Source organism: Prionailurus viverrinus, chromosome B2 (assembly GCF_022837055.1).
Source record: "Prionailurus viverrinus isolate Anna chromosome B2, UM_Priviv_1.0, whole genome shotgun sequence".
Lineage (NCBI taxonomy): Eukaryota > Metazoa > Chordata > Mammalia > Carnivora > Felidae > Prionailurus > Prionailurus viverrinus.
In genome coordinates this window covers 79,850,512-79,863,765 of record NC_062565.1, presented here as the reverse complement: position 1 = coordinate 79,863,765, position 13,254 = coordinate 79,850,512, and the positions used below count along the sequence as shown (strand labels likewise).

Genomic DNA, 13,254 nt, shown 5'->3' with positions numbered 1-13,254 from the left:
TTATTCCTTGGCAGAATTTGGGCTATGAATGTCTATGAATGTAGGAGGTTACCTTTTCTTACATAATTGGGTGCAGGAAATATTAAGGTTATACTTTTCTCCCTTGCTTGAAATTTTATCCATCATAGCTCATGGATTTTTAAAAACGGATGAAATAGAACATGACGGTATTAATATATATACTTCTCAATATGAGTACAAGTTCCAAAAAATTTTTCCTCTAGGGTAAATATATCACATACATGAAATAAAGGCTTTAACATTGCTTTCCAAATTCCCAGCAAGAATGTAAGCTATTTTGACTCTTTGATGCTTAGAGTTTATTTTTTTTCTCTTAAAAGGAATTTATAAGAAATAGGTATTTTTAATCCACATGGAATTTTTACTTTGGCAAATTTCTTCCTCAGTTGGCTAGGTCATTTAAACCTATGAGTGCATTGGAGACAAATGTATGAATGCCAGAACTATCCTGAAATTTCTGCCCATTTGGCCAGACCCTTGATAATATGGCTCTAAGATTCCCAACTTGCCAGCTCCCCACTTAAGAATTCTGTGTTGTGATAAGAGGAAGAGAAGAAACAAAAGAAATAAAGAAAATTTCAAGAGCATTACAGTTTTTTTTTAAAGAAAAATTGTCTTAAGGTATACATAAAATTTACCTTTTTAACCATCATTAAACAATGGTTCAGCAGCACTAAGGATATTCACATTGTTGTACAGCCATCACCATTATCCATCTTCAGATTTTTTTCATCTTTATGCATGGAACTTTGTACCTGTTTGTACCTGTTTGTACCTGTTAAATGCTAACTCCTTATCCTCCCACTCCCCCCCCCCCCCAGCTCCCTAATTTCTGTCCCTATGAATTTGACTAAGGAGCATTATAGTTTTAAATGAATTTAGATGTTGGAAGCCAAATTGGTCTTAAACTAGTTAGATACTAGGATTACTCTTATTTTTCTTGGCTGAACTGCCCTCAGTTTAGAGAAGTTACAGATTCTGAAGAATGAAATGGCAGAGAAGATGAAGCCACACTTGGGGAAGAGACTCAGATTTTGTTGCATGTGAAATAAACTTGAAATTTTGGTTGTTGCTTTTGGAATACAAATTTCCCTGTAGATGTAGTGGTTTCCAGAGGATATGATTGTGGTTAAAGAGATGTATCACCCACAGCATATCTAAAATTTTGGATACAGTGTATTTGAATTCCAGACCTATCCTGACTGCACTCTAAGTTCGTCAGACTATGGCTCTGTGAAAGTGCATCTGTTCTCTGAAATACAGAAATCAATGTTTTGGGCTTCCATCAGTGATACACATCTTCTTTTCTTCAATGTAATAAAAAGCATTTAAAAAGTAAAAAGCATTTAAACAGAAAACAAGCATTTAATAATAAATAATAAAAAGCATTTAAAAGGTAAACAGAAGCATTTAAAACTACATGCTCAGAAATTATTGGATAGCTTTGGGCCTATACCTACTCTTTAGTAGATAAGGACACTGAAAAAACTGTCATTTGTGTTTTATACTGTGTATCCCTTGTAATGCATTTCTCTGCTTGAAAAAATATATTAAAAAAGACAACAAAAAGGACAAAAAAGAAAAAAATTAAAAATCCTCTGCTTATGCATGTGAGGAAGACACAAATACTATATTTTTGGACTGCAATCCCATGTCTGAGCTCACTAATGGTTACAGATTCTCAGGGGATGTGTCTCCTGCCCCCAGCCTCTATCTATCCCTTCACAAGTTTCTCTGCTGTTTCCTTTTTTTGTGTATGTTTGATACTTTATTCCCTGTATTTATTACTTCTCAATTTTTTATTTCACTTTGCTTTTGGCTTCTGTGTTCCTTCCTTTTGTGCTGACTCAAATATATATTTTTAAAAATATTTTCTCTGTTATTTTGACTATTTAAGATATTTAGCCTGATATGAATGACAATCTTCGTACATTAAGAATATCTTGCAAACGTTAACTAACTTAGGTCTCTCTGGATCACCTATCTCCCCCTTTTTGTATTTCAGTTCCTTTTTTTTTTTAAGTTTGTTTGTTTGTTTGTTTGTTTATTTAGAGAGTTTGGGGGAGGGAATGAGCTAGGGAGGGTAAGAGAGAGAGGAGAGAGAGAATCCCAAGCAGGCTCCACACTCAGCATGGAATCCAATGTGGGACTCAATCTCATGACTGTGAGATCATGACCTGAGCCAAAATCAAGAGTCAGATGTTTAAACTACTGAGCCCTTTCCTTGTATTTCAGTTCTTAAAGCATATATATTGTTTTTATAAAGCTTAAAAAAAATCAAAATACTCTTTAAGTGATTATTTTTAAAAATATGTGTATTTATTTTATAGCTACTTGAAGGAAATTTTGCCAAAGAAGTCAGCCATGAAATGGATGGACTTATCTTTCAGCCTATTGGAGTAAGTTATTTGTGTGTGTATAGCAATGTGTGTGTGTTTGTGCGTGTGCATGTGCGTGAGCACTTGTAGTATGTAGTATGTATGTAAATATGTGTCTATACCTGCTTGTATATATAAAGGACATTTTCCTGAGGTATATTTACTTAGGATTGATAACTGCTTTTCCTTAAAACAAGTTATTATAAAATATTTCTACTAAATATATGTAATGGTCAAATGAACAATTGTTTGCTCTTTACTCAGCTTAAGAAGTAAATATTATTGATCCTTATTTTTCAAGGAAGTTAGTTCTTGCAAAATGAATGTTAATTATTTCTGTACTAGAAATCTACCAGTAATATTACATAAACGCTTATTTCTTTCTGTAGCCCAATCTACCTTTAAATATTAATATTTCTAAATTTGTCATGGATGGGTGAGTAAAATTCAAATAATTTTTTAATACTTAAAATACAATTCTTTGAATATTATATGTCAAATTTCTGAAACTCACTGAAGAACTTTGAATAATCAAGTCATATTTTGGAATAAGCTACCTTTTACTCTATAGTATGGTTTCTCAACTTTAGCACCAGTGACCTTTTTTTGCCAGATAATTCTTTTCTGTGCAGGAGTGTCCTGTGTGTTGTAGGGTGTTTAGCAGGATCCTTGGTCTGTATTTACTAGTGCCAGGATTACTTCTTCCCCTAATCCATCTCTTCAGTTTGTGACAACCAAAAATATATGCAATCACTGCCTACTTTCCCCCAGAGAGCAAAATTACCCTCCTATGACAACTTGTGCTCTCTCTAGGGCACTCTTTCTCAAAATGTAGCCTGGGGACAAGGAATATTAGCCTGACCCAGAAAGTTGTTATAAAAGCAGCTCACCTTGGACCTACTGATCAGAAACCCTGGGATGGAGCCTAGCAATTTGTGCTTTAATAAGCTTTCCATGTGACTCTAACTCACGTTCATGTTTGGTAGAGTTGTATTTCATGTGCTGTATACCTCATCACGTGCTGCAGTTTGTCTCATAAGCTCCATTGGTCCGTCAGTAACTCTGTCCTTAGAAATTAGGGCACGGGCGTAGCTGAGAAGTTGTATTGAGAGACCTCAACCTGGATGCCTGTGGAAAAGGGAAAGAAACTAATATTTTTGAAAACTGTGTGTAAAACACTATATTATATATAAGTTACATAAATACTAGAACTTTAATATGTAGGCTTAAATATAATGTAGATATGTGATTGTCTTCTGTCTTCCTTCCAGTCCCCTTTGCCAAACAGGTGGAGGGAAACTCTTCTGTGGTTGAGGGAAGAGGTGATGAAGGAAAGTTAGAGGCTGGGGATAGAAATTGTAGAAAATGCTATCTTAGGAAGATGGAAGTTACTAGATCTTTGAGTTCTAGTATTTTCCAGGCTTAATCTCCCTAGATTGAAATAAAGTCTAAAGATAACAGTAATTACAGTAAATTTTACTGTGTTAAACTCATCGGTTCATACTCACGTGTATGTGAGATTTTGGTAAATGTAAGAGAAATGATCTGGCATGGAAGTCAGTCTCTGGGATGTCTAGGAAAGTCAGCCAATGTATTAGTCTGTTTCCATCCTAGTAACCACACTTGTCATTATAATGACTTTGTAATTGATATCTGGTAAGGCAAGTCTCTCTTTGCCAGGATTTTCTTAAATATGTGAGGACATTTGGTTTAACATATAAATTTCAGAAATAGTTTCTCTGGTTACCCAGAAATTCTTGTTCAGTTGGAATTAGGAGTTCAGTTGGAATTGCTTTGAATTTAGTTTGGAGAAAATTGATGTTTTTACAGTGTTAAATCATCTCAATGAATAAGGTTTAGCTGTTTTCGGGTCTTTTTCTGTTCTCTAATTGAGTTTGAGTTTTTAATTGTTGTCTAATTTCTATATATTTATTTTCCATTTTCACAGTAAATGGTGTCTTTGTTGGTACTTCTGATGTACTGCCACATTGATTGATTTATTTTGTTGATTCAAGAATCTTGCTGAATAGTCTTAGTTCTAATAATTGTCTAATTTTACCAATTGGCCAGGACCTCTAGTACTGGCTGAAACATACACTTTATTGGGGGGAGGAGGGGGAGACATTCATACCTTATTCTCAACTTCAAAGGGAATGTGGCTAAATTTTCTCTCTTAAGTATGTTTTTGGTAGATTTCAGTTAGATAACTTTTATCATGCCAAGAAATTTTTGTTTCTGTTCATACAAAGTTTTTTTTTCCCCCCCAATCATAAATAGATTTTGGGAGTTAACAAATGCTTTCTTGGTATCTCTTGATTGAGATTGCCATGTCGTTTTCCTTTTTATAACATTAGTGTAGTACGTTACAATGATTTTCTCATGTTGACCTGTCCTTACATTCTGACATAAATGCTGCTCAATCATGATATATGTAATTTAGATCTGGGTGTAATAGTTTTTTGAGGATTTATGCCTCCTTATTACTTACAGTTTTTTCCTTTTTTTTTTTTTTTGTACATTCAAAATATAGAAGGTAATATTATGGAAAAATATTATAAGTTTCAAGTAATACATAATAATACATGCCCATGGTTTTAAAAGTAAACTATCTTGGCTTGTACTGAAAAATAGCGCTGTCTCTTCTACTTTCCCCACACTCAAAGTACCACTCCTTGGAGGGGATTATTTTCTGTTGTTTTAGCTGTGTTTTTTTTCTTTTCCCTCCCTATTTCTACAAAATCTGTTTATGCTGCTCTTCCTTGGTTTTCTGTTTTATACATGATCTGCCTACTCTCTGCTGTTGAAGAACAGGATTGAGCTCTTTCACTCCTCCAACATCACCCCTTCTCCTTCTGTCATCCCATTATAATTATATCACATTTTGGGTCAAATGAATATTCAGTATTTGTATTTCTGTTGTAACATAAATATTGTTCACATCTGAGTCAAGTTGTATAATATTTTATTTTCATAGAAAACTTTTTTTGCCTAGAGTTAGGAAGTGCCTTGTATCTTCATTTGTTATGATTATCACTGCTTCTTTCCTTAAATTCTTTAAAAGAACTTTTTGTTAAGTTTTATTTATTTATTTTGAGAAAGAGATAGAGAGAGGGAGAGAGAGAGAATCCCAAGCAGGCTCCGTGCTGTCAGAGTGAAACCTGACTGGGGCTCAATCTCACAAAGTGTGAGATCATGACCTGAGCCAAAATCAGAGTTAGATGCTTAACTGACTGAGCCACCCAGGTGCCCCTGAAGAGACTTTTTTCCATTAGATATTCCTTTCCTGCTTTGTTGAAGATTAGTTGACCATATAGTTGTGTGTCCATTTCTGGGTTTTCTATTTTGTTCCACTGATCTATGTGTCTGTTTTTATGGCAGTACCATACTATCTTAATCCCTATAGTTTAGTAATATGACTTGCAGTCTGGAGTTGTGATACCTCCAGCTTTACTTTTCTTTTTCAAGAATGCTTTGGTTATTTGGGGTCTTTTGTAGTTCCATACAAATTTTTGGATCGTTTGTTCTACCTCTGTAAATAGTGTTGGTGCTATTTTGATAGGGATTGAATTAAATGTGTAGCTTGCTGGGGCATCTGGGTGACTCAGCTGGTTGAGCATCTGACTTTGGCTCAGGTTGTGATCTCGCAGGACATGGGTTCGTGCCCTGCATCAGGCTTGCTGCTTTCAGCACTGAGCCTGCTTTGGATCCTCTGCCCTCCCCCACCTTTCTGCCCCTGCCCCACTTGTGTGCTCTCTCTCTCTCTTAAAAATAACATTTTAAAAAATGTGTAGATTGCTTTGGGTATAGGCATTTTAACAGTATTTGTTCTTCCAACCCTTGAGCATAGAATGTTTTTCCATTTTTTTGTGTATGTCTTCTTCAGTGTCTTTTATAAGTGTTGTATAGTTTTCAGAGTACAGATCTTCTACCTCTTTGGCTGGGTTTATTCCTATGTTATGGGTTTTGGTGCAGTTGTAAATCAATGTGATATGCCACGTCAGTAAAAGAAAGGATAAGAACTATGTGATCCTCTAAACAGATTCAGAAAAAGCATTTGACAAAATACAACATCCATTCACGATATAGACTCTCAACAAAGTTGGGACAGAGAGAACATTCCTCAAAATAATAAAGACCATATGAAAAGCTCACAGCAAATAACATCCTCAGTGGGGAAAACCTGAGAGCTTTTTCTCTGAGGTCAGGAACAGGGCAGAGACTGGAAGTCCTAGTCTCAGCAGTCAGACCAAAAAGAAATATAGGCAGACTATTTAAAAATTTATAGCTATTTTATTTTTCGTGTTATACATGCATATGTATAATCTATTTTATGCTGTGTCTTTTTTTCTTTTATGGAAGTCTTCAGTGACTTAAAGTCTCAGTTGTTTCCTTGCAGAGTCCCAAATGCAAACACCTATTTATTCTTCATGAAACAATAATGTTAGATTTGCTACTTGAATATTCTTCTCAGAGACTTCTCAGTGGGTTAGAATTGGTCTCTGATTAAGATAAGCCACTTAATATCTCTTTGGTTCTCCAGTTCTTCATCTGTAAAATGTACAGGCTATAATTAATAACTTAGCTCTGAAATTCTGAAATGATCTTATGATGATCAATGTATGTCAATATAAATCAACACTTAAGAATTCCTTCTTCCTGCCAACATCTGGGAAAATGTTTTGGGTAAAGAATTCTTAATAAGAGAGAGAATAAACTCTTATTTTATTTTCCTAAAAACAATACATCTCTTAAATGGAAATTTAGACTGTTGCAATAGATAGAGTTTTTGTGAAGTTTATCATTGTCACCATTATATGACTTTATTTCTATTGTTTTTTTTTCCTGCCATCATTTCAATAGAATTCTCACTTTTGCATGCTAAATTATACATAGTATATGGAATGGCTTTGCAAGGATCACATTTTGTTCATCAGTGGACGTTATCAGTTTCTTATTATTTTAGCCTAACAGATCCTTAGGTTAGTATATATCTACAAAAGACTTATAACAATATTTTGTTATAAAAAATATTTCACAACTACTTATTTTGATAAAAGTTTACTTGATAATATAGCACTATACTGTACTAGTCTTTGGTTAATCCTTTTCATTTTCCATGAAAGTTTAATGATTTTAGTCCGTGTTTCATTTGTAATTGTATTTTCTCATGATCATTTTCCATCTAGTTTTATTTCTCAAAAGTACAACACTTTGTCAATTATGTCTTAATTTTTACCACAAATGCATACCTTTCACAATGTGTATAAGTGTGCCCTTTAGTGAGACTTCACTGTTTATTGATAGATTGTCATGTGGCTATAAGAAGGATGTGGTACTTAACTGACATGTCTGCCAATTCTATTTTTTTTCATTTCTATTGTATTTGTGTTAAATCTTCAAAAGGATATTCTGAGTATAAAATGTATTAACTCTGCCATCCAGAAGAGGCTCCAATTTAGCATAAATGTATCCAGGAGAGCTATTTTCTTGCTCATATCCAAAATTTCATTGTATCCAACTTTGTAGCATTTATTATTTTTTTATGATTTTACTTTGCAATTTCAATCTGATTTTTCTATTCTTACATACTGTGTTCTTAGTTTGGGCCACCACCACAGGTGGGGTCCTATATATTCCATTTTTAAACTTTTGATTTACCAAAGCTACAGGTAAGAATGTACTTGGTTTCTACATAGAGACTTTTGACTTTTCTACGTCTTTCAAAAAATGAAGGCATAAGTTTCTATTAAGTAGGTGAACTTGAATGACCTTATCAAGCACTGTATTCATGATAATTCTGCTAAAGGAAGCAGAGTTTAAGATCTATTTTCTAATAATTCATGACTCTTATGATTTCTTTTCATTGCTTTCAAAGAAAGAATACTTACATTTTTTCTTTTGCCTAATTCTTCGGTATTGAAACCACTGTGTTTATGTATTGTCATCAAGTTCCTTGTCTTTACCAAGTAAAATGGCCTTTTTGTGATTGCTATTGCATATCCAAAGGAAAGACCTTAATTTTCCTTTTCAGCAGCTCTAAGTTTTCTGTGTAAAGAGGTAAGAGCAGAATTGATTACACACAGTTGTAGTTTCCAGTGGTGGGAGATGTGATTTTAAATCGTCCAGAGATGGAGTATTAAATGACATTGCATCACACAATGAGAAATTCAGTCCCATTCCAGTTTTTATTTACTCTCTGTTTATAAAGTCTATTTATTTCTAGTTTTTAATATCTAAGTCTTGCTAATCTTTCCCTTTTCAATCAAATAAGTGTGGGTCTGGTTTTCCACTATTTAAAGGCAGTATATTGTCAGGGATAACTTAGTATCCCTGATTCATATTCATCATAGCTAATTTTAGGACTACTTATTAGGGGTAAGCAATACCATTTTCTATTTATGGTATAGATACCATTTGGATCAGGGTGGTTGGGAGGCTCAGTCAGGTAAGTGTCTGACTTGGGCCCAGGTCATGATTTCGCAGTTTGTGGGTTCGAGCCCTGCATTGGGCTCTGCGCTGACCACTCGGAGCTTGGAGCCTGCTTTGGACTCTTTGTTTCCACTCTCTCTCTGTCCCTTCCCTGCTTTCTCTCTCTCTCTCTCTCTCTCAAAAATAAATGAATAAACATTAAAAAAAAACTTGGATAAACTTGGATAAACTTTCCCAATTATCTTTGGGGCCATTTTTCAACCTTCCACAGTTATCTAGCTTGATACAGTATTTCCATCTAATAGCTGTAGACGCTAATACGTAATATAAATTTTTATTCTGCCCTTGTATGATTTGTAAATTACCTTCATTGGGCTGTTTAAAGCAAGTTCTGAATGAGAATTTAGGAACCTTAATCAGACTAAGAACTAATTTTTAATGTAAAACTTGCCAACATTTCTACATTTTTCTTCTGGGGAAATCTAAAACCTTTCGTGAACTCAGCTTTAATAATTAAGTGCAGGCAGGGTAAGTGATGGGCACTTATGGCAAATTAATGTGGTATATAGTCATAGTGATATATATAATATGGTATTTTTTATCATGTTAAAAAACATGTAAACTTAAATCTAAATAAAAATTTTTTAAAATTTAAATTCAAGTTAGTTGAATTTACTACTACATATAGTGTAGTATTGGTTTCAGGAGTAGAATTTAGTGATTCATCACTTACAAATAACATAGTGCTCATCCCAACAAGTACCCTCCTTAATGCCCATCACCCATTTAGCCCATCCCCACACCTACCACCCCTCCAGCAACCCTCAGTTTGTTCTCTGTATTTAAGAGTCTTATGGTTTGCCTCCGTCTCTGTTTTTATTTTGTTTTTCCTTCCCTTCTCCTGTGTTCATCTGCTTTGTTTCTTAAATTCCACATGAGTGAAATCATATGTGTAAATCTTTCACCTTTTATTAAAAAATTTTTAATGTTTGTTTCAGAGAGAGAGAGTGCGCGTGTGCACAGGTGTGAGTGAGCACGAGTGGGGGAGGGGCAGAATGAGAAGGGGACAGAGGATCCAAGGTGGGCTCTGGCTGACAACCTGTTGGGAGTTATCCAAATTTTAGAATCTATAGTTCTTTTTTTCTGGAATTCCTTGGCCTCTTTAAAGACCAAGACTTCAGGGTCTTTCTTGGTTGCTTTGCTTGGCTGTTAGCATTCTTGGAAAAGAGAAGATAAAGGGGGCGAGGGCCCAAGGTTCAGTAGGTAAGCTTTGCTGAACTTTCAGTTTGCCTCTTCAGTTATGCTTGAATCTTCTGGACTGAGCCTCTGTCCTTCACTTTTTCCACAGAATAAGGGTATCTATCTCCTGCCTTTTGCCCAGGGTGGAGGAGGGAACTAGAGACTTTAATGTTCCTTATAAAGATTTTCAACCATTCTCCTTATTTTCAGTTCTGTCCCCCTTGGCAGCCTTCTTGGTTATCTGTTTCCTACGTTATTTAATCCATTCTGGGGAACTGTGGCATGTAGCATGAATTGCTTTCATTGGTGTCCTCCTCTGCAAGCACTGAGTATTCAGTTTTCTGGGCTCTGTGCCTTACTAACTTCTCCAGCTCCTTTCTGTCTTTCAAAAATGTATTGACATGTTGTTTTCTGTTGTTGTCTTCTCTCCTGTATTTCCTTTTCTGTTGATAACTCTTTTCTGTAACTCCTACTTTAGTGAGGTTTCAAATCAAAGTGGATATAAATGCACCTGTTTAGTCCACCACATTTATCAGAAAATCTTCAAAACTTCTCACAGTGTGGTGTTGCATCTCTTGGCTCCCTTGACCCAACAATTCAAATAAATTAAGAAAAGAACTGATTGAGTGACCATTCTAGCAATCCGAGTGAGTCTGTATAAAGTGGAGAGGCGGTCCTGGTTGGGGTAGACAGAGCTTGATTTTTAACCTCTGATCCCTTCTCTGATACTACAGAAATATTCCAGAAGCACATGAATGGTGAAAGATGAGAGGATTCTGGTGCATTTACTTGTGAAAAAACTCTTTGGCCTATATTTATTTGGTGCTAGTTACTTAAAACTTAGCAAAAAGTTAATTCTGCTCTATTATATTAATTACAGTGAGTGAATTCAAGTTGAATAAAAGGTAGAAAATGTTACTCCTGCTAAGAAGAAGAAAAAAGAGAAAATATTTGAATCTTGAGAAAATACTGAAAAATAGTGATAAAGATACCATAAAAGTGGTGATTCTGTTGAGGGCAAAGTTCCCAGCACCAGCTTAGAGGAAAGTTTCCTTACCATTTCATTTACTGTTCTGTGTTTCACGTAGTTTATTATTTTTATAAGAAAAAGGAAAGCAAAATTAATTAATGGTGTGTTCAAAAAAATAGAGCTTAGAGTATTTTTTTGTGATTATAAAGGAATACACCAGTATCTGATATTTACTAAAACACAGAGCAGCCATTAATTATTGTGAAAGCCTCGGGGCGCCTGGGTGGCGCAGTCGGTTAAGCGTCCGACTTCAGCCAGGTCACGATCTCGCGGTCTGTGAGTTCGAGCCCCGCGTCAGGCTCTGGGCTGATGGCTCAGAGCCTGGAGCCTGCTTCCGATTCTGTGTCTCCCTCTCTCTCTGCCCCTCCCCCGTTCATGCTCTCTCTCTCTCTCTCTCTCTCTGTCGCAAAAATAAATAAAAGTTGAAAAAAAATTTAATTATTGTGAAAGCCTCAATTTAAACAAAGTAGATTAAATTGCGTTTATAGAATTATAGAAAATCTGAGATGAAGAGATACTTCCAAGATTAGCCCAATGGTTTCAAAACACTAATTTCCAAAATTGTTGTTTTCTGTGAACTACCTCGGGATCACATGGAGGGATAGGTTACTAGGTAAGCATTGTGTTTACATCACAGCAGCTCCGACTTATTTCTTTTGTATATTGTAGTTTTGGATAAGATTGTATTTTTAAAAGGGCTTTGCCTTAGTAAATATCATTTGAATCATTTGCTTTTTTGATAATCTCTCTTCATTGCAAAATCAAGATTATTTTTCAGCTCATTTTATTTTTCAGCACTGTTTTTGGAAGTACTCTCATGGCTTCTATGACACCACACGTTCCTAATTTCTTCTAGTCATACTATTTCTCCTCCATCTCATTCAAGTTCTTCGTTTTCTACTAAGCATTGAAGTTTGGACTTTCTCAAGGCTCAGTGTCCTGGACCTTCATTTTTTTCTCATTCTCTACTCTCTCCCTAGAAATCTCATCTGCACTCATGGCTTTAGTTATTTCCTATAAGCCAGACTTTAATTTCTGTTTACACTCCATGTATATTTATCTAATTGCCTACCTTGATACTGCCTTTTGAATTTTTCAGAAACAAGCAAATATGCAAACTGTAAACACCTTTCCTTTTCCAGCATTTCCTACCCCCACTTACTTAAATGTAGCTTCTTAAGTGAGAAATCTAGATGTCATCTTTGACATCTTCCCCTCTTTCATCCCTCTAATCCACGTCCAAGTCTTGCCAATCTTCCTGCTTTATCACCTAAATATCTCATAAATTATTCCCTTTTCTCTCCATAACCACTACCATGGCTCTAATCTGACTTACCATTTGTTGCCTCTTGCCTGGTCAGCTGCTGTGGCATCCTGACTGGTCCTGCAACATTCATTTTGTCTCCCTTCAATCTTTTTTTCTTGTTGCATCTAGAGTGATCTTCTTTCTCTCTAGTGATTTCCCCTTACTCTCAATTTAATGACCAAAATTAGATTTGAAGGCAGTTTACTCTCTTCTTTCTCACATGCTGCTTATTCGTTTCCCCATGTGCTTTGCTGTTGATGTAAAAATAACTGATTTTTACTTAAAGGTGACTTACTTATATTACTTTATTCACGAACATGGTTTTTAAAAATTTCATATGTAAGCTGTTTGATAAAATATTTAAATATTTTGAGAGAAAATGGGTATTTTCTTCAAAGAAAAAATTAGCTGTTTATTTTAATACAAACCTATGTATTTTTAAGGGTTGAGGTTCAAACTTTGATCAAACTGAAGTGATCATCTGATTATTAGTCTATACCATAAACCAGTTAGGTTTTATTAGACTCATATACAAGGTTTTCAGTTTAATGATTTTATTGACAGTTTGAATTGCTAACCTTTTGTGGTTTGTCATCTAAAAATAAATATTTTAAAATGACTTGGCATTTTAATATGCTATCGGTAGTAAATTATTTTACTTGACGGCTATAAGATCTTTTAATTTAATTTACAAAGTTGATAATACTTGTTAACTGGCTCTTACAAGATTTTAATGATTTACGTAGCATAGTAAAATTTTATTCATGGTAGTAACTGATTAATTTCTAACCTTTTAAAATTCATATTTGATTTTACTTTTGTCATCTGGAGACTCATGTTTCTAAGTAAGA

The 13,254-nt window shown here is 34.8% G+C and overlaps 1 protein-coding gene across 1 annotated transcript in view; it reads left to right on the top strand.

The window, feature by feature from the left end:
- The window catches only part of RNGTT (RNA guanylyltransferase and 5'-phosphatase), a 315,799-nt gene that overhangs the window by 150,207 nt on the left and 152,338 nt on the right, over positions 1-13,254 (top strand). Inside the window, exon 12 of the mRNA XM_047858895.1 lies at positions 2,352-2,420. Within this exon, the coding sequence (XP_047714851.1) occupies positions 2,352-2,420 (69 nt within the window). The remainder of the gene's footprint in view (positions 1-2,351; positions 2,421-13,254) is intronic.